At 36.8% G+C, this 25384-nt stretch overlaps 1 protein-coding gene across 1 annotated transcript in view; it reads left to right on the top strand.

Annotated features, from left to right (window-relative positions):
* Positions 1 to 1444: 1444 nt before the first annotated feature.
* Positions 1445 to 25384, top strand: part of TPR (translocated promoter region, nuclear basket protein) — a gene marked incomplete at both ends in the record, with an annotated part of 31815 nt that continues 7875 nt past the window's right edge. Inside the window, 32 exons of the mRNA XM_010288634.1 lie at positions 1445 to 1549; positions 2032 to 2105; positions 3477 to 3573; positions 3929 to 4032; positions 5800 to 5964; positions 6738 to 6830; positions 6953 to 7033; positions 8451 to 8538; positions 9060 to 9200; positions 10181 to 10272; positions 11107 to 11304; positions 11850 to 11957; positions 12490 to 12716; positions 13391 to 13554; positions 13944 to 14083; positions 14170 to 14318; positions 14625 to 14787; positions 15217 to 15351; positions 16139 to 16279; positions 16449 to 16617; positions 17111 to 17277; positions 18255 to 18407; positions 19177 to 19293; positions 20369 to 20572; positions 20662 to 20846; positions 21293 to 21440; positions 21839 to 21976; positions 22703 to 22834; positions 23094 to 23224; positions 23585 to 23795; positions 24153 to 24299; positions 24709 to 24907. Of these exons, the coding sequence (XP_010286936.1) occupies positions 1445 to 1549; positions 2032 to 2105; positions 3477 to 3573; positions 3929 to 4032; positions 5800 to 5964; positions 6738 to 6830; positions 6953 to 7033; positions 8451 to 8538; positions 9060 to 9200; positions 10181 to 10272; positions 11107 to 11304; positions 11850 to 11957; positions 12490 to 12716; positions 13391 to 13554; positions 13944 to 14083; positions 14170 to 14318; positions 14625 to 14787; positions 15217 to 15351; positions 16139 to 16279; positions 16449 to 16617; positions 17111 to 17277; positions 18255 to 18407; positions 19177 to 19293; positions 20369 to 20572; positions 20662 to 20846; positions 21293 to 21440; positions 21839 to 21976; positions 22703 to 22834; positions 23094 to 23224; positions 23585 to 23795; positions 24153 to 24299; positions 24709 to 24907 (4566 nt within the window). The remainder of the gene's footprint in view (positions 1550 to 2031; positions 2106 to 3476; positions 3574 to 3928; positions 4033 to 5799; positions 5965 to 6737; positions 6831 to 6952; positions 7034 to 8450; positions 8539 to 9059; positions 9201 to 10180; positions 10273 to 11106; positions 11305 to 11849; positions 11958 to 12489; positions 12717 to 13390; positions 13555 to 13943; positions 14084 to 14169; positions 14319 to 14624; positions 14788 to 15216; positions 15352 to 16138; positions 16280 to 16448; positions 16618 to 17110; positions 17278 to 18254; positions 18408 to 19176; positions 19294 to 20368; positions 20573 to 20661; positions 20847 to 21292; positions 21441 to 21838; positions 21977 to 22702; positions 22835 to 23093; positions 23225 to 23584; positions 23796 to 24152; positions 24300 to 24708; positions 24908 to 25384) is intronic.

Here is a 25384-nt window from a genome sequence, read left to right as displayed (position 1 = left end):
GGGGCTTTTAGCGAGTAGCAGTGTCGCGGTCCCCTTTGATGAGAGGAGCGAGGAAGGCAGGGCTGGGTCTGACGGGTCGTTCTGTTCAAAACGCTAGCGGGCGGTGACCCGGGGCCTGTGAGGTGGGTGTGTGGGTTCCCTGGCTGGGAAGGGGCCCTTCAATTGAGACCCGATGGGGGCTTTTTCTCTTGCTCTTGCTTCGCAAGAGGAGACTGGTTTTTTTCTTTTGCAAAACACTGTTCAAAGGGAGCTTAAAGAACAGATGTTCACTGGGTTCTTAACAAGCATTGATATGCTTCAGTCTGCTTTGATCCTTGTCATGGAAGAGAAATAATGATTTTTCTTTTACCCAACTCTTAAATAGCCTTAGGTTTATACTTTTTGTGTTAAATTCCATGTTGAAGACCATAACCTTTCCATAAAATGTTCCTGATAGAATCAATGTTTTTGTATTGATTTGGAGGTTTCGTGGTCACAGGATCACAGAAAAAATAGTAGAGAACTTGAGTAGGAATGAGAAAAGTGTAGATAAGTTTAAGTGCTGGGCAGGGTTGTGAATATGAGTTAGTTTATTGGGTAGGTGACATACTTCTGATATAAACTTTACTTCCACCTTTCCTTCAACTTTTCTGTTTCTTTCATGAGAAAAATCTTGCTGAAGTAAATTAATAAACTGTAGTGCAAATTAAGGTAATGCACAGATTTTAGCAGGTTAGTCTTTCTCAGGTCCCTTCTCATATGTGGCTGGAGAGGCAGCACTATTTGAAATTGTAAGATACAATAGGAAGCATAAAATAAATAAAAACGTTTTTACTAAACCTTCCTTAGAAGCTCACTATGCCTGAGAGTGAGATTAGTCCTGCTTTTACTGATTTTTTTAACAGTTAATGTCTGTGACACAGTTAGTGTTTCAGATAACCAAAATTTAGATCTAATTATTTTTTTCAGTGCTATGGGATATACAGCATGGAGCATGAGATTTCAGTTTAAGAAGTGTTCATTACAAATTTTCTACATTAAACCTCATGATACCTAGGGCTATGTAGATTTTATTGTATGTATATAGAAATACACTACAGGTAAAACAAGTTTAAAGTTGATGTAACTGAGACCACGCTGCATAATTGTGCTGATACAACTTTCTCTAGCTACATAAAAAAATGTTACCTGTTAAAATTAAATAGGCTATTATTTTACGGATCATTTCTGGAAACATGCCACTTTCCATGCTAAAAATTTTAAACAATGTTAATTCAATGTGGAGATGCATCTTTTTGCCTTCAAAAATACTATTTTCTTCAAGTTCTACTGTAGGCATATAATTTCTAGGTATTTTCTTTAAAAATACCATTATTTAATAAAGATGTCGATTAATAAAGATCCTTGATAAAGGTGAGAAAGAAAAATGTTTATTAAGTGAAATTGAGATAATGTTGTTTTGCAGAACAACAGTACTTTGAAGTAGAAAAACGTCTGGCTCAAAGTCAGGAGAGACTTGTAAATGAGACACAAGAATGTCAAACTCTCCGTGAGGAGCTTACAAAACTTCGTAAGTATAACTGCACATTCTTAAGATTGGATAGGATAGTAATTCTTTACTTCAATGTTAAGCTGAAATGCTTTAAGTTTTAAATAGGAGTTGAAAATCCATCCATCAACTGCATTTGTTCTTTCTGCAGGTAAAGAGATGTTTTGCTTTTGTGTTCAAGTCAGCATTTTTAAATGGAATTTTTGTTCTAATGGAAAAAAAGAAACAACTTGCTTTCTGATTTTTGTAGTAACAATAGTGCAGTGGGTTATGTGTTGATCTTCACAATAAGTGTCTCTGCTCTAAGGATTACATTAGTTTGCCATAATACTACCTAGCCCATCCATAGTGAAGTCTTAAATACTTCTCTCTCTCTTTTTTTGTTCTTATTATTTTGATGATGTTAAGGGAAATTTTGGCTTAATTGCATTTGGAGAATGGAATGAATTCTGTCATTATGTTACAGTAGAGATACCTCACTGCTATTTCTTCTTACCCAACAGACGAACAGTTGAAGTCACTGAATGAGAAAAATAAAGAACTTGAAGCTGCTCAGGATCGTAATGCAGCCATTCAGGTACTGGAAGAACTTGACAATAAGTTGAAAGAGTTTTGTTCACCTGTCTCATTGCAGTAAAGAATACAATCCGTTTCCAAACTGGACTGTATCGATATTGGTGCAAATATGTCCTGATGTACATATCTACATGTCCATACAGCTGTGTGTAGAGGAAATTTATGTGGGTTTTTAAAGTAAATGCCGGTGTTTTAGCAAACTGAATTACAGGTGAACATACATCAGAGCAGATGCTTTTATTTCAGTTTGGATTGATTGTTTCATTCCAGCTGAAACCTGTGTGAAGTGACTTTAAGCCGAACCTCAAAAATCGGACAAAAGTGTAAAGAAGAGTTCTGTTTTTTTCCCCATCCGTTCCCACACTCTGGCACAGTTTTCCTTCCATTATGCTCAAAAGTCATGGGGCTGCAGATGAGTCACTGCAGCTGACTGATCCAGCAAAACACTAATTTTGGAGCAGGAAGCAAAAACATTATTATTAGATTGATTTGTCCACAGTGAGAAGACGGATCTAATTGTTTCCCTGGAGGGACTTACCTGGACCTAACTGAAGTGGTTTGTATTGATGCCTTAGAAGGCAGAGGCCATACTACAGCCTATAAGTGATCCAAGACTATTGATTTTTATTTGATTTCCATGCTGATTTTTGCACGTGTTCCTTCCTTGGTTACTCCGTTACCTCTCTCATTTAAACAAATAAAACTGCTTCAGTGAAGTCTTAACTATCAACGCTGTCTTTCAAAGAATATTAAAATTAGATGCAGTTTTGAACAGTTTTGGATTTCTGTTAGGCCTTCAGTTTGTTTCATTTGCTCTAAGATCAACAATTTTCATTCTAATCTTCATTCAAATACAGCTAGAGCCAGAGGGAGTCTTATGGCAGTCTGGATCTCTCGGTGCCAATTGAAAAGCAAAGGCATGAAACCTACCTATTCAGTATGCTGGTCTTGAAAGCTGTGTGTTACCCCTCTCATCTTTGCTGTCTAATCTTATGTGATAGTACCATTTCGTATTTAAGCACAAAGGGCCAGCTACGCATTAGCATCAGGCTGACTTACAGGGCTAAAAAACCATTAATTGAAATGTGTTGGCTATTAGGCTCTAGAAGAAAGAGGTACATTGACCTGCATTTGTTTGAATGCTATACCACAGTGTGATAGAAGAAATGGGAGCAGCCATGCTTTCAAACTGTGTCATTTAGGCTGATTCAGCTGCTTGCTATAAAAAGCCTCTTATCACAGTTTTCAGTTCACTGGGGTAACTTACAGTGGTTTAGCATGCATCTCTGTGATGGCAAGTGTAAATAGTGACTATAAACTGTTACAGAAGGCTAATCGCATTTCTTTATTGCTCTTTTGCAATTTTTTTCAGAGCCATTTAAATAGAGAAAAAGAAGAACTGGAAGCTGAAAAGAGAGATTTGGTTCGAACAAGTGAAAGACGATCTCAGGAAGTTGAACATTTAAACGGTATAGCCAAGAACATATTAACAAAATACTTCACATGATTTTGCTAAATAAAAGGCATTCTTGAGCAGTTGAACTGGTATCCAGTTTGTATAGGCAGCACCAAGTAATGGATTAGCAGGAAACCGTATTTAGAGAAGAGGAAACAAGGCAGGAAATTACATGCTAATTGCAGAAAAACACAGCAGTTTGGTGCTTGGTTTTGTAGATTATAACATACATTATACAATATCTTATTGCATAATATACAATTACATACATTATATCTTGCCTGTTCTCATTCTTTACCATTTAGTTAAGCTGAGTAATTAGAACGGTTATAGTTAGCTTTTTTTAAACACTGATTTCCTTCCTCCAGAGGATGTTAAACGCTTAAATGAAAAGCTTACAGAAGCAAACACAGAAAAGGTGAAACTTCAGTTAAAGTTGGATGAACTTCAAACATCAGATGTTTCCATGAAGGTGAGTAATACTTCATATGTGTAGTACGTGCTAATGTTCTAATAAGTAGTTGTTCACATGTGATGTAATCATCGTTTTGTCATTATTGACTTTGAAAGTAGGTCGGGTGTACTCCTGTTATTTGTAATAAATAATTTTATTATAAAATGGGTGGCCGTGGCTGTCTCCCACAGCCTTCTCCTGGAGAAACTGGTGGTTCGTGGCTTAGATGGGTGTAGTCTTTGCTGGGTAAAAAACTGGATGGACAGCTGAGCCCAGAGTGTTGTGGTAAACGGAGTTAAATCCAGTTGTCGGCCGGTCACAAGAGATGTTCCCCAGGGCTCAGGACTGGGGCCGGTCTTGTTTAATGTTTTTATTCATGACTGGATGAGGGGATCGAGTGCTCCCTCAGTAAGTTCGCAGATGACACCAAGTTGGGTGGGAGTGTTGATCTGCTGGAGGGTAGGAGGGCTCTGCAGAGGGATCTGGACAGGCTGAATCGATGGGCAGAGGTCAACTGTATGAGGTTTAATAAGGCCAAGTGCCGGGTCCTGCACTTCGGCCACAACAACGCCATGCAACGCTACAGGGGAGGAGTGGCTGGAGAGCTGCCTGGGGAAAAGGACCTGGGGGTGCAGGTTGAGAACCAGCTGAACATGAGCCAGCAGTGTGCCCAGGTGGCCATGAAGGCCAACAGCGTCCTGGCCTGTATCAGCAGTAGTGTGACCAGGAGGAGTAGGGCAGTGATGTGCCCCAGTACTGGGCACTGGTGAGGCCGCACCTCGAATCCTGTGTTCATTGTAGGGCCCCTCACTACAAGAAGGACGTTGAGGTGCTGGAGCGTGTCCAGAGAAGGGCAATGGAGCTGGTGAGGGGTCTGGAGAACAAGTCTGATGAGCAGCGGCTGAGGGAACTGGGGTTGTTAGGTCTGGAGGAGACTGAGGGGAGACCTTATTGCTCTGTACAACTGCCTGGAAGGGGGTTGTGGTGAGGTGGGTGTTGGTCTCTTCTCCCAAGTAACTAGCGTTCGGATGAGAGGAAATGGCCTCAAGTTGCACCGGGGGAGGTTTAGACTGGAGATTAGGAAAATTTTCTATATTGAGAGTGTGGTCAAACATTGGAACAGGCTGCCCAGGGAGGTGGTAGAGTCATCACCACTGGGGGTGTTCAAAAAACGTGGCACTTTGGGATATGGTTTAGTGGGCATGGTGGTGTTGGGCTGATAGTTGGACTTGATGATCTTACAAGCCTTTTCCAACCTTAATGACTCTGTGCTTCTATGATATATTTATAGAAGGCAAGGGGTATCAGGTTGGGCAGGCATGTCTGTGCTTCATTGGTGGCAATGATGGCTGCTCCTACCCACTAGGAATGAGCAGTCCAGGTCAATGAAGGCAGGTAGAAAGGAGAAAAACAGTTGTTTGTGAACCTACACCGTTTCTCTGTGGGCAAAATAAACTCCATAAAGAGCTGAAAGAGAGGAGGAAAGGAGAAAAGAGGAAGACAACTTTGATACCTTAATTTCTTTCCTTTAGCTAGGTATTATTCTAGTTAATGTTCCCAGCTAACGTAAACTTCGAGGAAACTAATTCAAGTTTCAAGAAGTTCTTGTTGTTAGAGAGTGGCAAGTTAGTGTTATCGGTGTAATAAGGAACACTGCCTGTCATTTGGTGCTATTTAGCAAATTACAGTACATTTTTGCTACTCCTACTCTGATCATAGTACTTTGATTAGCTTCTTTATTTTCTGTCGAACCAGTACAATTACACTATGCAATTTTCTTTTTAGTACCGTGAGAAAAGGTTGGAGCAAGAAAAAGAACTACTACAGAATCAAAACACGTGGCTGAATGCTGAGTTGAAAGCCAAAACAGATGAACTTCTACATACTGCCAGGGAGAAAGGCAATGAAATCTTGGAGCTTAAATGTAATCTGGAGAACAAGAAGGAGGAGGTAATGTAGTTACTGAGTGTTTTTGCCATTTCTTCTAAATTGAACTTCCTGATTAACTATATTAAACAAAACCAAGTACTTTAATAACTGTATTTCAGTGGGGGGCAAAAAAAGTATGTTTTGCAATTGATAAGGAGGTTTTCTTTCTTTTAACTTGTGATTTTTTAAGGAATACATATAGTTACCATTGTCCAGAATAGAAAAGTCAAATATTTTAATTATATGCTAGAAATGTTTGAGTTGCTGATAACAAAGCTATATAATGGCATCATGCTATTAAAATGTATGGGAATACAGTTTTTAATAAGGGGAGGGGGCAGAAGGATCTGACTTATCATTCTTTGCAGAGTGAGGTGATGATATTTTTGTTTTCCTGCTACAAAATACATGGCAGAGTCAATGGCCGTATTTTGAAAATACTCTGCTTCAGGGAGCTTCTGTTTGGGTACCTGCGCTGTTTCTTTAACAACTGTGACAGTTGCTCAGGTTTTCTGTGGCACTTTGCTCCACTGAGGCTTGTGGGTTTATTTGGTTATGCATAAGTGGAGCAATTTGGGGACTCTCACTTTTTTAATTTAACTGAATGCATGGGAGCGAAGATTTAGGAAATGTAACCATTTATGCTCTTTCTGGAACTTTTGGGATTTTTTTATGCTCTTTCTGGAACTTTTGAGATTTTTTTAAGTAAAAAACAGAGAGATGGGTATTTTCCAAAATAAACTGGACTGGAAAGACAAATTTATACATGGTGTTCTCACTTATTCTTTGAACAGGTTTCCAGAATGGAGGAACAGGTAAACAGCTTAAAACAGTCAAATGAAAATCTTCAGAAGCATGTGGAAGACCTTTTGAATAAACTGAAGGAGGTAAGACAACTTGAAGTATATGTGAGATAGCGTTACAGTTGCTTCTACAAATTAAAAACCAAAATATGTAAAATAGAAATAGTGGAATGCTCCCCCACCCTGTCTCTTCTTTAATTTACTAGGCAAAAGAACAGCAAGCTAGTATGGAGGAAAGATTCCACAATGAACTGAATGCCCACATAAAATTATCCAATTTGTATAAGGTGAGTTTATTGATTCTGTTATAAGCGTGTGTTAGTATTACTTGGGGCTAAATCTTGGCATTAAATGTAATGCAGGCCAGTTTTCGTTGGTTCCCCTCTCCCTCCCCCCCCAAAGTGTGGATGTGGGGAAGACTTGCATTTCATTGCAAAACACTGTTAAACATCCAAAACATTGTTTTCTTTGCTGCTGTCTTAGGCAGCGTTTGAAATCTTACATTGCTTGGATCATTTTGTAGATTAAGCAAAACTGGGGGTAAAATATTAATTTTATGCTCATTCTTTTGAGGATTCATGTTGTATGAATGTGGTTATGTCTTAGGATGTTGTACCGGGAGGTAAGGGTTTGTATGTAAAATATGACTATGCAGGAGAGTCTTCTGAGTTTGGTTAGTAGAAGTTCATTTCAAATAACACTGCAAGTGTTAGCATCTGATTAGGACACAGCTGAATGTCATATATTGTGTCAAATAACCACCATCTAAACAAGTAATTGTTGTTTGTTTTGTCACCTCAAAAAGTGAAAATATCCTGTAGCATATTGACTAAGACAAAGCCAAAGAGGACAACTGATTGCTCTTTAGTTTACACATATTAGATTCACAGGTTAATAAGTTCTGTTTCCTGATTTTTCTTGCATAGATACCCACATAAACATCCAACCCTGCTTAATTCTGAGCTCTACGTTAATACTTTGTCTGATTAGATGTAAACTGATGTCCCCTTCATTGAACAGCAAGTCAATACCAAACTTTTCTGGAGCATAATGCATTACCATTTTACCCCATTCATGCTTTTGTTATAGAATCATTGATTTGAAGGGGCTTAAAGGTTTGTCTTCTGCTTAACCTAAGGTTTGCTATGTACTTGTAACCGCTGACATATTTGTCTGACCTCCCATGGGAGCCTATTCTGAGACTTAGCTGGTTAGCAAAAGGTGAATCAACTTTATTTCAGTTATCTCTAATGGACTTGCAGAATTGCTAAAGTGTTGCACAATCTTGCACTTGTGAGATCTCTGACAGGGAGCAAAGAAACATAAACTGTTTATATAAGACTCCTTAAAACCACTGAATTTTTCAGAAGGATCAAAATTGAGTACTCAAAATATCTCCACATTTTCTTTAGTGGAGAGAAGGAACAAACCCAGCACCAGCCATAAAGCAGCTAAAGGGCATACATTTTATTTGGATTTGGCATATCAAATCAATATCTGACACTTCCTACTCTCAGGTGGGCAGTTTGCATCAAAGTGAGATGTAATCCAAGTGGAAAGAGAGTTGTCCAGTTTAGATGAATCTTTTAGCATTTCACTTAAAAAACCTGCATGTTGATAATTTTTGGTCAGTTTGTGCCTTCTTATAAAAATAGAGTTGCTATTGCTATGTACTAAAAGGTTAAATAAAATGCTTTTATTCAGAGTGCTGCCGATGACTCGGAGGCAAAGAGCAATGAACTGACAGGAGCAGTAGAAGAGCTGCACAAACTCCTGAAGGAAGCAGGTGAAGGTAAGCTGCGAGTGAGAAATGGCGAATGGAACAGAACGGTTGCGCTCTTTTAACTACTGTAATGCACTGAAAAATAGGTATTGAGCGTTCATGCAAGGAACCCCACTAGACTTTGGGGATGGTGGAAACATCAGTCGCTTTGTAACAAAAATTTTACCGGACTAGTGGAATTTACTGGCAGGGGAGTGGGAGGGAGCTGTTTTCAAATGTACCTGGAATTTTACTTTGGATTTTGATGCAAGGATCTAATTTTGCAAGATATGTCTGTATTTTATTTTTTTGGTTTAGATTCCTTTTCACTGATAAAAGGACAGTTTGTGTTTTAACACTCTTCTAAGCAAAGGTGACAGGCAGCAGTTCATGCTTCTGTCATGCAACTGAGTTTTTGTATCAGCATGAGCTTCTGCAGATCATATAAAATTAAAGGAAGATTTAAGGTACATAAGCAAATTTTCATCTTTTTAAAAGAAAAAATAAAACCAACCACAACACAGCACGCTGCTTGTCTGATTTAATTTTAGCTAATAAAGCAACTCAGGAACATTTGACTGAGGTGGAAGAGTCAAAAGCTGTAATGGAAAAAGAACTGAGAGAGAAGATCAGTAAACTGGAAAAGGAGCTGGAGAATGCTAATGATCTACTGTCCGCTACGAAGCGCAAAGGTAGGCATAACACTGGGAACTGAAATAAAAAAACCCCTTGGGCTTTCTGTCATCTTGCGTGAAAATACTACACTGAATTTCTGTAGGAAGTAAGTGCATTAATCTTAATTTATCTTTGGTCATTTCTAATCATGAATTTTAGAATCTTTTTTGTGTGTGTGTATATATGAAAATATATATTTCCACACACACACACCAGAGAATGCATTTCTGTCAAAATGTTTTTTGAAGTTCTTTTGTTAATGTGGCTCACCTTTTCAAAAAAAAAAGAGACATTAAGCATTTCCTAAAGGCTGAATCATCATGGTTTTAGTGGTTTTCTGGAGAGGGGAGTGGGGATGATAAACTATTCTTACTTTCCTCATTAAAAAAAAAAAAAGCCACAGAAAACAAACCTCTGTCCTTAAATTTCTATTTAACATTAAATCTTGCTTAATATTCACTGTTCTAGTTCTACATTTTTTGTTGAAAAGAATAGTTTGTTTGCTGTATATAAATAATTTTTAAAGGAAAGAGAGAGCAGAGCAGGAAGGAGCAGAGGGGTATGAAGTATATGTGCTATATCTCTGTGTTCATTTAATAAAAGTAAACCTGGGCTCTGCCACTCTAGTCGTCCAGCAGTTTGCGAAGAAATATGAGCTTTGCTCCAGCTATTTCAATTGTTTACATTCAGAAGTGATCTAAATTTTAGGAGTCTAATAGCAAAAGTGTTTCAGCATTTCAGATTGAACTGGTCAGAGATGTTGATAGTATATGACATGGAATAATGTTTAGAATGCCAGTTGTTTGCACATGTATATGTATAATACAGATTACAGAAAACTCTTAAACCAGTAACTTTAAAGTCTTAAAACAGTCATTTAATACAGTAGTTATATAGCACAAAGGTGTATGAAGACATTTTTTATATTTAATGAAGAATATTTATGATGGGGATTATTGCAGCTTTTTAATGGTAATTGGTGGGATTATGTCTTCAGGAGCCATATTGTCTGAGGAGGAACTGGCAGCTATGTCTCCCACTGCTGCAGCAGTGGCTAAAGTAGTCAAGCCTGGAATGAAATTAACTGAGGTGAGTGAGAAGCAGCTTTTTAAGTTCAAGGCTCTTGAAATGCAAGCAGAGATACACTAATAATATAAGGATGTAGACTTCATTCACTGTTTTGGATTTGGTGTAATGCCTGACTGAAGTTGATGAAATCTTCTCAGGCATTTGAAGCAGACTTTACTAGCTAAGTTATTGGGATTTTTTTTTCAACATAACAGTTTTTCTTTAGTAGGTCAAAACATTTGTAGGGTCTTTTTCTGAAATATGGGGGGTTTTGTACACAGAAACTTATTTTCTGTATACATTTTTGGCAGCAGCTTTTCTTTGCTTACATCGTTTTTTAATCTGTGCTGCTGCGCATTTGGCTTATACTTGCAGAAAAAATTAACATAATGGTAGGTCATACATAGTCTAGGGTTTTTTTTACACTTCTATTTATGCAACTTGTGTTTTCATTTTGTTTGTTACTGGTCATTCTGTCCAGCCATTAAATTACTTTCTTCTGTGCTTCTTGCTTTCTTTTGTGATACTAGTTTTGATATTTCTATTGTCTTAAACTTGCTTAAGGTTTGTCACTTTTACATAGAATTCTTTTATTGCATACAGTTGCACTGTAAAAGTTTGCCATTTTTAAATTAAAAGGGATAACTGCTTTGCCATGGTATGAGTCCTAAAAACACATTGTTTTGAAAGTCCAGCTTGTTTCTCTGAATTAACTAATTTAGGGTTGTATAAAATTACACTGCTTTAAGATAGGAATTGTATCATTACCAGCAGCTCTTAAGAGGTCTGTCTAGATGTATCAAAACCAACTAACCAAACAAGAACAACTCCAAACTAAAAAATCTTTTGTTGCAGCTGTACAATGCATATGTAGAAACTCAGGATCAGTTGCTTTTGGAAAAGCTGGAGAATAAGAGAATCAATAAATATTTGGATGAAATAGTGCAGGAAGTAGAAGCCAAAGCACCGATCTTAAAACGTCAGCGTGAAGAATTTGAGCGTTCCCAAAAAGCTGTTGCTAGCCTGTCTGCAAAGCTTGAACAAGCTATGAAGGTCAGTATAAAAGAAAAGAGTATGTAAAACTATGGGAAAAATGGATTTTTAATTCCTCAATCCTAATGGCTGTTAGTAAATGTATAAAATGGATCTTTTAGTCAACTTTTATTGGGGGAAAATATTTGTTGAACTTTTTAGCCTGCAATTTATGGGACTGTACAAAGTATTTTACAGAACCAACCATTTTTAGAGTGTTTTTTTTATAGTGAAGGTTTAAATGTGGTGACTTACAATCTCTGATTTTCTGAGAGAATAGGATTCTTTATAAACCTTTCTAAAGGTTAGTATTTGTCTGTCCAAAAATACAAAATTGAACTTTGGTGCTCACTTCCCAGTGGTTTTAATACATACACTAATACAGCATGAGAAGAGTGTGCCTTTTGATTCCTAAATACGTGGAGTTTAGCCTTTGGAGTGTAACTTTAAAGTAGTAGAGCGCAGTTTGATTCACAAGGCATGTCTCTACATGACGTTATCTCTCTGGAAAGGAATGTTGTCCGAGTTGAATTGCTATGTGTTTCTTAATGTTTGTATGCTTGCAGGAAATCCAGCGATTGCAGGAGGATGCCGATAAAGCCAATAAGCATGCCTCTTTGCTTGAAAGAGAAAACCAGAGACTGGAAATACAAGTAAAAGATCTCTCGCAGCAGGTAGAACAGATGTTGCTATGGTTAAATGTACTATTTGCAATTTATTTATTAATACGGTGCTGCATTTCAGAAGTTTACTTGGGAGTTGTGTTCAGCCACAGTCATGTAGACTTTGGTTGTAATAAGAGCCTTAGTGATGTTAAAAGCTTCTCTTTAGGACAACATGGTATTTACATTTCTGCTTATAAAATGGAGTAAATTTAGCTGGATGGAAATGATGCTGCTTTAGGATAATATTGTTACACATCTGACATGGAAAACTCATATATGTAACTTCTTTGATTGGAATGTTCTGTGGTCTGTTTGCAGAACTAAAAACATACTATCTACTTCTGATTTTGATATGCTTTCCTTTTGTCACTGTTTTTTCCATAATGTAATTCTCTTAAAAGGATTTATTGATTGTAATAGTTTGGATATTGTGAGAGAAAAAAATACTTGATTTCCAAGTACTTTATTTCAAATACATTCTTTTTCAGAGCAAACTTTTGAGTTGGTGTGCAAGTTTTTACACCGGAGCATTCTCTTTCAGATTCGTGTGCTTTTAATGGAACTTGAAGAAGCCAGAGGCAATCATGTGATTCGTGACGAAGAAGTGAGCTCTGCTGACATCAGTAGCTCTTCTGAAGTGATATCTCAACATCTAGTCTCTTATAGAAATATTGAAGAACTTCAGCAGCAGAATCAGCGTCTCTTGGTGGCTCTTCGGGAGCTGGGAGAGGCTAGAGAAAAAGAGGAGCAAGAAACAACATCATCTAAGTTAGTTATCTATTCTTTCTACTAAACTGTTTATACTAAGTAGTAACAGGGATTTATTCAAGCACTTTCCATTTTTTTGCTTCTGATTGTTATTAATTGTGTGCATATGTTAATTGTGCATATGCTTATGAGCAGCTATGTAGTTCATAAAGGCAGGTTGTTATAAGCAACATTGTTTTCAGGTTTAGATTAAAATGGCTTCAATAGCTATATATCCTGTAATAGATCCACCAAAATCCAAAGTAAAAATAATTGAATGTGATTTCACACAACAGAGCTGTTTTTCAAAAAAGAAGGGTAAGTTTTCATTCCCGTTAGCTGAACAAAAAATTGAATGTGTGCCTGTCTAATTCACTAGCTGTAAAGCTCACAGGTAATGTAATTCTGATTAAAAGTTCTTAGCTTGATTCTCTGCTCATGCTAGTGACTGTTGCTTGAAGTTATATTCACATGAATAGAATTGCCTCTGCTTTTCATGGAAGAGGCTTACTTTCTTTTGTCATCTGCAAAATGGCAAGTCCAAAGGCCAATCTTCCTGTAAGTTTGCTCAGAAATCTCAGTGGTGCTTAACTTTTAAAAGATGCAATAAATGTACACTGAAGGACTTGTGACAAAACATAAGGGTTGTATGTCTCGCTCTGTATGTTACTGAAAACAACTGTTGTTGTTTTCAGAATTTCTGAGCTTCAGAGTCAGCTTGAGGAAGCTCTCAATGAGCTTGAAAAACTGCGTGAATCACGTCATCATCAGTTGCAGCTTGTTGAGTCTATAGTTCGTCAGCGTGATATGTTCCGTATATTGTTGGCACAGACCACGGGAGCTATCATTCCTTTGCAAGGTAAGCTTCATATTTCTGCACCATTGAAAAAATAGTAGAATTGTCACTTGTTAGGATTTTTCTGTAATAGTGCTGTAATGGTACTAGTAACTTCTGTTAATCTGGTATTTAACTTTTACTCACTGGAAAACCCATAAATTTGGATTTGGACACGTGATTTTATTTTTACAAGTATAACAACTTGCTACATAATGACTGATGTGTTGTGGTGACTATGTGTGTTCTGGTGGCATATTGTAGGCATAAAGAATGAGTTTCTCAGAGAGCTCAAGACTTTGCTAGCAATACAGCATTGTTTTTAGCCATATTTCAGTGTGGTTATATGATCTTCTGCTTTGGCAAGCATTCATTCAGTTGTTGCCTTTAAAATCCACTTTATCTTCTTTTAGCTTCGGGTATATTATCAGAGGAGATTTCTCTTACATCAACTCCAAAGCGCCCAAATTTACCTCAAGCCATGTCAACTCCTGCTCCAGTGTCAATGACTGAATCGGTGGAGACTGTGGAGGCTAAGGCTGCACTTAAGCAGGTATATTTTTTCAATAAACACTGTAGAAAGCTATCACTATTTCTTTTTACTCTTGTAAACACTTTAAAGTCTGTTCTTTGATGTAGTTGCAGGAAGTTTTTGAGAACTATAAAAAAGAAAAGGCAGAGAATGACAAGTTGTTGAATGAACAAAATGAAAAGCTTCAGGAGCAGGTCACAGACTTGAGGTCACAAAACGCAAAGATATCCACACAGCTGGAGTTTGCCTCCAAACGGTAAATCAGCTGTTTAATTTCATTGCCTTATGTATGTGTTCTCTGTTAACAGAATCATTTTGACTGCTTGATATTGTTTGCTCAGGAAGAGTTGCCAGTTAAACATTAATATTGTCTATTCTGCTAAAAAAACACAAAGGAAACAATGAAGGTGGGATCAGGAATATACCCTCTAGTTAAGTGAACAACATTTGTGAAAACTGACGCACAAGAACATGAAACATGCAGCTGTGTACATATATCTCTTGCAATTAAACTCAATTTAATGTGGCAAACATATACTTTGCTTTGTTATTCCATGTGAAGTTATGAAATGCTGCAGGATAACGTTGAAGGCTATCGTCGAGAAATAACATCTCTGCATGAAAGAACCCAGAAACTCACAGCAACAACTCAGAAGCAAGAGCAGATAATTAATACTATGACTCAAGACCTGAGGGGAGCTAATGAAAAACTGGCAGTGGCAGAGGTTAGTAATACAGTGTATTGTACTGCTAGATATTCCAAGTTAGCACAAGAGTTTTTCTTGTGATTATCTTGAAAGCTGTCCGAACTTGAATGTGTGGCTTTTTGAGTGCATCAGATATTAAATTTGTAAAAGCTTGTGTGCTTGTATATTCGGTGTGTACATTTGTAACATTCCTCAAAATACCTCACGTACTGAGTGAAGATGGAACATTTCAAAGGTGTTTCAGTTTACAGAGAAAACAGAATGTGATTTATCAAGCAATTGTGTTCTTACTGTTCTTGGCTTAAGTTGCGTTAATTTTTAATTTACAATTTATAATCTTAAAAGCTCTTTTTATAAAATAGCATTAACTGATCATAAAAATAATAGTTAAAATAATGGACAGATTTGGGATTGATAACAAAGTTCTTGTTATTTGCTGTCTTAAAGGTGAGAGCAGAAAACTTAAAAAAAGAGAAGGATATCTTGAAGATGTCAGATGTGCGTTTGACTCAGCAACGTGAGTCTTTATTAGTTGAACAAAGAGGACAGAACTTGCTGCTTACTAATTTGCGAACTATTCAGGTATGTGGTATTACTCTTATGTCCAGGTTTGGTCTGTCTTTCAGCGTTTTCAATAAATACCCATCAAAATGGAATAAAACAGTCATGGGGTTGGGTCTTAAAGTGGATTTCTTGTTTGTTTGTTTGTTTGTTACAAATTGGAGCTGAACATAAAATACTTGAGCAACTTGTTTAAAGCAAGTTTTGTTACTCCTGTCCTGAATTATAATACTCTGTTATTTACATGGGCAAAGTCCTGAGAATTTTGAGTTTGAAAAGGGTTTTCACAATAAGATGGAAATAAAACACACGAAACAAAGTGAAAGGAAAAAAAAAAATCTATGTTAATTTTTATGATAGCAGAATTTACCAGTGCCTGCCTTGATTGTTTATTTTTCTGTTGTTTTAAGGTATATTTACTTTTATGCTTTTATTATCTTCTATTATAAGGCATATTGACTCTTAGAGTATGAAGGTTGTGCATTTTACCATGTGACTGAATTTATTTCTGTAGTAGATCTTTTCAGGTTTTTTTTAATCCCTGGAATTAGACTGCATGTATAATAGATTTTCTTCTAATAATACTTACTGTATCAATATTATTAAAAAAATCTTTCAAAATTAAGTCATACATTATAAGTGCTACTTTTCATAATTTTCTGTATCTACCTGTTATTGATTGCTTCCTGCAGTAATTACTTTGTGGATGAGAGAAGTGTTGTGACAACTTTGTGTGAAATGCTGCAGTAATTCAGAAGAAAATTATTCAAGTGTGTTGTAAGCATAACGCATTATGCTCTTTTATCAGGGAATACTGGAGAGGTCTGAGACAGAAACAAAACAAAGACTCAATAATCAGATAGAAAAGCTAGAGCGTGAGATATCTCAGCTGAAGAAGAAACTAGAAAGTGAGGTGGAACAAAGACATTCCCTTACCAAAAATCAAGAGGTAAGTATGATTATAAATATGCTAAACTGGTTTCAGTGAAAATAAAGCCACAGTTGCATGGCTTCTGCCAGCTCACAATGCATTGTTTTTCATACATGAAATGTATAAACATATTTGGTCTTCGTGCCATTTGTGAATGATTACAAGTTTAAGAACCTTGTGTTTTCAGGTTCATATCCTGGATCTTAAGAGGCAACTGGAGACTGAGTCAAACCGTCACATTAACACAAAGGAACTTTTAAAGAATACCCAGAAAGAAACTGCAATGTTGAAACAGCAGCTTAACAATACAGAGGCTCAGTTAGCATCTCAGTCATCACAGAAGGCTCCAGGGAAAGGTAAGATGTTTTTCTACATTGAATTTTATGTTAAACATTGTTGTCTGCAGAATGGTAAACTTCATAATTCATAATGATTTAGAATCAGGAGGACAGTACACTAATAATAGACCTCTTCATTATTACAGTCACATATTCAAACAAATGATAAGCAGAATGATTTGTTACAGTAAAGTTAATGTCCAAGCAGTCTTTTACAAAGAAAAAAAATAAAGCAAAACTTCTTGAAGGATCCTTTCTATTTTTGTTTGAAAGAACTTAAGACTATTAGGTTACTTATTTTTAAATAGCCAATTTTTTTTGTCTGAATCAACAAAGTTTATTGCAAGCCACTGTTTTGGTTAGGGCTGGCAGTTTTATTTATGGAAGCTTTGTGAAGGTGATTTTTTTTTTCCATGTTACTATCTTAGAAAGACTTTCGTTTTCAACAGAGTAGTGGTTTACAAAACTAAATTAAACGTAATCAGTTAATGAATGTGTTCTAATATTACAGGTCAGCCTAGTACAAATGAAGATGTGGATGATCTTGTAAGTCGACTAAGACAAGCTGACGAACAAGTTAATGACCTGAGAGAAAGACTTAAGACTAGTTCTAGTAATGTGGAACAGTACAGGGCTATGGTTCTTAGTCTAGAGGAATCCCTTAATAAGGAAAAACAAGTAAGTAGTTAACTATTGTTTATTAGAGCAAACAAAGAAAATAAATGAAAGATGGGTTGGGGTGGTTGTTTTTTTTGTACTACAGTACAGTCTGTAGGATTATGGGAGGACTTACAAAAAAATTAGAGTTAGTTTAGAAGATTATAATGTAGTAGACCATATTTTAGTCATTTTTATTAAAAAAACTTAATCATAGAAATACTAAACATTTTGCAGCATATTTTTAAAATGTTGAATTGTACATTTGACTCAAAGCTGGATTCTGCCAATGTGTTCCTTTGAAAGAGGGGAATTGACGTTGAAAAACTCTTTCCTTATAGCCTTGTAATTAATGATTAAAAATATTAATTAGTTCTCAATCAAAAGCAGTTGAATTCACACCTTCTGCATCAGTAAGGTCTTCAGTGATGCCAAGGAACATTTTCTATGTGGTATTCATGGGAAAAGCTTAAGAATGACCTTCCTATCTCTCATACACTCCGCCACGTTAATAGCAAATGAAGCCTGTTCTTCCAGGCTGCTCAGCATATAAAAATAAGATAGATTGGGGAAACAGAATTCTCATTTTCTACTGAAGTTACAGCATCAGTAGACGATGGAGTGCTGTTTGTCTAGTACACAAGTTCTCTGCCTGTCTGTGTTCTGTTACTGTAAAAACTTCATCGTGGCGTGATATGCTTTAACAATATTGCAGATTCTAGTGTGTAATAAAAAGATATGCTGGCTACTGCCCATTTGAGTGCAGTCACCTAAAACTCTTCTTAGGTGTACTTCATGAGGTATTGCAGCTTTGAAGGGGGGAAAGAAAAAGAAAAAAAATTGTCAGTGCTATTTGGGATTCTCCACATTTTCAGTGTTGTTCCAAATGAGATGCTGAGAATACCTATTCTGGCTTTAAATTGTTAATAAAATAGTGATTTCATATCAGAATACTGTATTTAAAGGGAAAAAAATTATCCCTTTGCATTTTAATGAAGGTGACAGAGGAAGTTCGTGCAACAGTTGAAGCTCGTCTGAAGGAGTCTTCAGAGTATCAAGCACAGCTAGAAAAGAAGCTGATGGAGTCAGAGAAAGAAAAGCAAGAACTGCAGGAGGAGAAGCGTAAAGCTGTGGAGAATATGGAACAACAGGTATGCACTGAATGCCCCCTCCCTTGAACTTCCTTGTAGAGAGTCAATAAGAATGTCCTTTTACATAATTTCCTGAACTTCCGTTTGTTTTCACAGTATAGTAGTGTGCAAAACTAAATCTTTTAGGATGTACAAAAAGCTAACTAAATTTGTGAGAGGTTTCCAAACATGAGTAGTACATTAACCTTATCACTTTGTTAGGTTGGTTGTGTATTTAAAGCTGTCACTATCTTCCTGAACTTTGAACACTGTTTGCAGAAAAACATGCGTAAAAGCCTTTGAGAAAGGTTTCAGAAAACCCTTTCTGGAACATTAGCCAAATTAGCGAATTACCAAAACCAGATTTTTACCATGGACATCTTAAAACCAGAGTGGTCTATGCCCTTATTTGTCTGGTTTATATTTGGGCTCTTACTGGGGTTGAATTAAACAAGGTGACTGCAACTAGAATTACTGCAGGCCTAACTCTGAAAGAGCAGTAATGTATTTTTACCAGGAAAGCGCTCTGCATATTAAGTCAAAATCTTGAAAGTGTTTCTCTTTACATTAAAATTAGTATTAAAAAAAAAAAACAAAAAAAAAAACCCCACGCAACCAAAAAAAAAAAAAACCCAAGCCCACCCTTCGGTTCTACATTATTCATGACTGTCTACATTCAACGCCTTGCTGTGTTCAGTACTCTTTTTATAAAATACTTTGCCATTTAGTCTTGGTTTTGTTCTTGTTTTGGTTTTTTTTGTTGTTGTTCCCCTTTCCCCCATCACTGTAGCTATCAGACCTAAAGAAGAGTTTGTCAGCCGTGCAATCAGAAGTTCAGGAAGCCCTTCAGAGAGCCAGCACAGCTCTAAATAATGAACAACAAGCCAGACGTGACTGCCAGGAACAAGTATGTGTGTAGTATTTGCCTATTTTAGCTAGAGGTGGTGAACTTTAATGTTAGTTTTTCATTGTTTTTCAGTTGAACTCAAAATTTTTTTTAAAGATAGTGCTGCTAACCAGAGACTTGTGGAGGTAAGAAAAGTGCTGTAAGAGCTCTTTCTCTATTTTCTGAAGAGCTGCTTGCTTAATGCTTCCTTTTTCTACCTGATCAACCATTGTGATTGTGACCAAACACCTGATGACTGACTTTATATTCAGAGTTGTGTTGCAGGTTTAAAAAAACAGCTGAAGATGCAATAGATTACTGTTCCTAAGGGCTGTTTCATTATCTAAAAAAACAGATTGGGGATTGTAATTAACTGGTTTTAATGAATTGCTACCTCAATCTCCTGAGGGGGGAACAGAAAAGAAAACTGAGCTCTCTCAACAAGACAGTGGGGGAAATATCCTTCTAACCTGAAACATCATTGTCATTTTTTTTAAAACTGTGGGGCAATATAATACTTAGCAGGACCTGATAAGGTTGTTTTTTTACCAGCTGTTTTTTAAAGGGAATCTACTTCTCTGCAGGTGAGAATGCCAGCAACACTGATCAGTGTAAAGGATGTAGAAGAACTTTTGGCTGTTGATTAATCCAACCCCAAATTTAGCATACAGGCATTTCCTTTTTTTTCAGCTAACACTATGACCGTAGTCTGTCCTTAGCTTTTTAACCTCATGCAGTAAATATCTTTGCCCATTCGCATGTAGCAGTAACCAGTGGATGTTAGACTAATGCCTGCCTGTTATCCATGCAGAATCTACAGCAAGAGGTAGATTGTAAAGTAACTATAGTGTGTCCTCCTGCTATCCATTCAAAGACAAATATTTCAAATTCTGATTTTTCTTTAAAATAATAATTTCTTTAAGGGACCTGTTCTAAGCTTACCCACTTTTTTGTACTTGAGAATGACAGAGGTTTTGGCCAGTGGTTTTCTTTTCGATTAGCAATCACTGATTTTGGCTAGAATTTGAGAGTCTCTTTGTACATATCAAACATATAACATTAAAGGTAACAATCTATTTTTTGTATTTTTTTTCAGGCAAAGATGGCTTCTGAAGCTCAAAATAAGTATGAACGGGAATTAATGCTTCATGCTGCCGATGTTGAAGCGTTACAGGCTATTAAAGACCAAGTTGCCAAGAACACGGCGGTAAGGCAGCAGCTAGAGGAAACTGCTCAGAAAGCTGAGTCTGAATTGTTAGAGTGCAAAGCCTCCTGGGAAGAGAGAGAGAGAATGATCAAGGTATGATTGTTTTTATGGTTCCAGTGGGTTTTTTCAGTTAACAGAAATCCAGCCACAGAATTCACAGCCATTGAACAACTTTGTTGTAGGATGAAGCTTCAAAACTTGCATCCCGCTGTGAAGATTTGGAAAAACAAAATCGATTATTACATGAACAGCTGGAAAGTCTGAGTGATAAGATGGTGACTTCTATGAAGGAAGCTATGCCAACTGCAGTGAATGTTTCTCTCAATGAGGAAGGCAAATCCCAGGAACAAATCTTAGAAATTCTTAGGTAAATTTAGCTCTGAGCTTCTTCTCTCGGTGGTTAAAATTAGTTGCCAAATTAAATAGTTCTGTATTTCTGTATATTTGAAGGATAATGTATAAAATTTAAGTGCTTTTTTGCTAGGTGGGAGGTGGTTGTAATAAATTAGTAACTAATAGAGGACTTTTCTTTCTGCTCCTAGGAAAAAACTGAGTCAGTTATGGCAGGAAGCTAAATCAGATTTTAGCAAATGTGATGGGCAAGAAAGTTTCATAGTGGTGATTTTTTTCTCATTGTGGTTTTTAGGGGGCTTGTGTAGATTTTTCAAGAATTTTTATCTAGGATTTTAATTTTGATCTTTCTGATCCAATTTCTATATTCAATAGACCTTCAACTATAAGGTGCTTCAGCTTAAAAAGTGCTTTGTTTTGCATTTTCATTGACATGATATGGTGTTCATTTTCTTACTGCAGATTTATACGTCGAGAAAAGGAGATTGCAGAAACTAGATTTGAGGTGGCCCAGGTGGAAAGTTTGCGTTATCGTCAGAGAGTGGAACACCTGGAAAGGGAACTCCAGGAACTGCAGGACAGTCTCAATGCTGAGAGAGAGAAGGTGCAGGTATGGTTGGATATTATTGCCTAGGATTTCAATAGGTAGAGAGGGCTGTTCTCTATGGTCTACCCTTTGTCTTTGCTGCCTGTGCCCAAAAATGAAGTTTTGGAAGAATCGAGAGCTTTTAAACCAAGGTTGCTAATCTAGCCAAAGGGAGGATCTTGTTCTGAGTCCTGCAAAGCAGTGTGGCAATTCCAAAGTCACATAAACAGGGAAAATGAAGATAGTTGCTCTCATTTTTTTTTTCCCATTTCCCATTCCTTAAGTGATATTTACTTGTTTTGAATGTACATGTGGCATACTGAATGCCATGATAGTTTTCCAAGATGGTGTTATGCCAGATCCAGGTAAGTATATATGTATATGCAAGCAAAACAAATGACTGAGTTAAATCTTTTCAAAAGGTAACAGCAAAAACCATTGCACAGCATGAAGAATTAATGAAAAAAACTGAGACCATGAATGTACTGATAGAAACCAACAAGATGCTAAGAGAAGAGAAGGAGAGGCTAGAACAAGAGCTACAACAAATTCAAGCAAAGGTCAGTACTGAAGCTCATGTAAATTTTTCAGGTATTCAAGCTGATGAGTTAGCATCTGGATATACCATTGATAATTACAATAAATACATGATTTAATTTGTGATTATTCCTTTGTGTCATACACAAATGAGGAAACTTCCAATTTAGAATTTCGGAAGACATTGGTCCACCTAGAACATTGGAAAGTTTAAAGTTCAGTTTCATTTAAATTAAACTGAAAATCAGCATTTACCTTGGCTAGAGGTATACCAGTAAAAAGGATATTATCAGCAGATAAATGAAAAATGGCACAGGAATACCTATAAAGCAGACCACAGCTTTATTAAGAGTTTAAAAGGGAGATACTGCCTCTTCCCATTTCTGCACAGCAGTTATTTTAATGGAATCCAGTGCAATTCAATCCAATAAAATTACATTTTAAAATGTAATTAATAATCTGTTTTCTGTACCAAAGTACAAAGAGTGAGAATCTAAGATTGTGAAGTCGTACCTGTATGTTTTTCCTCTCTGTAGGATCATCCCCTGCTCTTGCTCCTTGTCCTTCTCCCTGCCCCCAGCTGGCCACTGAAAGGCAGAGTTGGACAAGAAGCTGTATCATGACTTCTTGAGGGTATCAGTTTTGCCACTCTCTGTCCTTCTTACTATCATTGTTCAAGGCCTACCATATTCCATTTCCTTCAGTCTCATAAGATCCAGAGAGTTTAATCCCCAGTTGTGTTTTCTCAGGTACGCAAGCTTGAGGCAGACATTCTACCTCTACAAGAGTCTAATGCTGAACTGAGTGAGAAAAGTGGAATGTTGCAGGCGGAGAAAAAGCTGTTGGAAGAAGATGTTAAACGCTGGAAAACCCGGACTCAGGTGGGGAATGCATGTTTTCAAAGAAGATGTTGGGGGGACGGGCACTAAAAAAAGTTCTACATTTTCTTAAAAACAAAAACAAACTAAGGCATGTATTTGAATTATAAAGCATTGTTTATGCAGCTTCAGAACAGGCTATCCTGATTCATAGGCATTCCAGATCAAAATGCAAAAGCAGTAGCTCTAATTCAAAGATATTTTCTGGACATAGCTGTGTAATTGTCTTATGAAAATGCAAAGTATTTTCTCAACCTTTCAGCATTTATTGAGTCAACAGAAGGACACCGATCTTGAAGAGTATCGGAAGCTGCTTTCAGAGAAGGAGGCAAACACCAAGCGTATACAGCAAATGAGTGAAGAAACAGGCAGGCTTAAAGCAGAAATAGCAAGGTGTGGTATAAGTCAATTAGTAAAAAGTTTTGTGCAGAGCAAAATGCTTTAAATAAAGCTGTATCTGGAACTGTAATTTCTTAACTGTCTCCATGTAACTATGAAACCTTTGGTATTCTTATGTAGCTTGGTAATATGCAGGTAAAATGAAGTGAGAACTGTTTTGGAAGCTGTCTTTTAGCTAAGCTTATTTTAAACTAATGTGCTGTGGAATCATTTGTATTCTACAAATACTCATTTGTATTGCAAAATCCTAGAAAACCTAATTCACTACAGATGTTCCATAAATGAGCGATATTGAAATGTATTGATTATTTCAGACATCTCATTTGCATCTTCCTCTAATCTCTTACTGTTTAGAACTAATGCATCCTTGACAACAAGCCAGAATCTTGTTCAGAGCCTGAAGGATGAAGTAACTAAAATAAGAACGGAAAAGGATACTTTGCAGAAAGAACTAGATGCTAAAGTGGCCGACATACAAGAAAAAGTGAAAACTATAACACAGGTCAAGAAAATTGGGCGCAGGTACAAGACTCAGTATGAGGAGCTGAAAGCACAACATGATAAGGTAGATAGAATTTCTTTGCAAACAAAGAAAAATGTATTAAAGTATGTTTTCATCTACGGTCACGTATAATCTAGCTAACGATCTTCACATTCCCTTAGTATAGCACTGTATGAATACTTATCTGTGAAGAGAAAAGCAGAAAATTACATTGTTTATTCTGCTGTTAGTTCAAACTGCTACAAAACATGAGCTGCATATCACTTAATATTTTGCAGTACTCTTGACGAAACTTTAGAATTCCTGGGTTTTTCCCAGAACGTTTTAAACGATCAGTTTGCATGCAAAAGCAGCTTGTGAAAGCAATGACATTCTAATCAGATAGTATGTTATAGCCTGATACCACTTGACATGTTTCAGATGGTTGCCGAAGCATCGACTCAGTCTTTTGTAGAACAACAAGAAGAACAAGTTTCTGTCCAGGAAGTACAAGAGCTGAAAGACACTCTCAGTCAAGCTGAAGTGAAGACAAAGGCTTTGGAGACTCAGGTTGAAAGTTTACAGAAGGTAAGAACAGAACGAACAAGGTAAGAACAGTGAACAATTTCAGAGTACTGTGCTACAATCTTAAATACGTAACTGTAAAGAATGTGAGGGTGTTTTTCTGTGTGTGTGTGTGTGCACATGCATGCACAGAAATATGTGAAGTGACCTATTTGTGCCTCTACCTTGTTGGAAGGGGAGGGACCTTAAACCTGGTTTAAATCGTGTGTGTAGTGTGTCTCACGTTGTTTCTTGGAATAAGTGGGAAAGAGAATGCTATTCTCTCCACTGTTACATTCAAAGAGGACTAGACTCCCATGTTGGTGGTTAGAAACTTTTTAACCTTAATACTAGGTCCTTGGAGCTTGTTAGGCTGTATATTTGCCAAAGTAGCTGGTTGTGGCCAATAGTTGCAGTCTGTCTGTCTCGGTAGACTATAGCAGAAAAGGAAACCGAAGTTAGAAATCTTCAGGAGCAGATAACACAGCTACAGTCAGAAGTTGCTCGCTTTCATCAAGATCTGCAAGAGAAGACTACACAGGAAGAACAGCTCAGGCAACAGATCACTGAGAAGGAAGAGAAGACTAGGAAGACATTGCTTGCGGCCAAGCAGAAAATTGCACAGTTAGCTGGTATGATAATACATTTTTTCTGCCCTTAAGATGTCGTCTTCTGTTTGGGTTTTGATTATTCCTATAGAAATTTAGACAGGGTGCTTGGGGAAATATGACCTGCTTCATATTTTACTTAAAAGTTTTTTCTAGGTTAGATGTTACAGGAATTGTTCTAAAACTTAAATTTTAATTCCTTCAGGAGGTGATAAAAGTATGTAACTAGCTGTACACAGGAGGTAGAAAAAGTTTTGCTTGCTTTTGGCAAGCTAAAGTGATAAACCCCATTTTTCATCCTTCTGTTGATTAGAGCAGATTGACCCTACTAACAACTCGGGTAATTCTCCCCTCTTTCCTTCTCTACATGTACAGGTGCACAACATACTGCCTCCTCTATTTTTAATTGATGTTGAGAGGAATGATGATGTAAGAGCTTGCTGAAAGCATCTTGTTCTTTTGTGACTACTACTTTATTTATTTTTTATTTATGTATATTGA

Source organism: Phaethon lepturus, unplaced genomic scaffold, assembly GCF_000687285.1.
Source record: "Phaethon lepturus isolate BGI_N335 unplaced genomic scaffold, ASM68728v1 scaffold21660, whole genome shotgun sequence".
In the NCBI taxonomy this organism is placed as follows: Eukaryota; Metazoa; Chordata; class Aves; order Phaethontiformes; family Phaethontidae; genus Phaethon; species Phaethon lepturus.
This window is presented reverse-complemented; position numbering and strand designations above follow the sequence as displayed.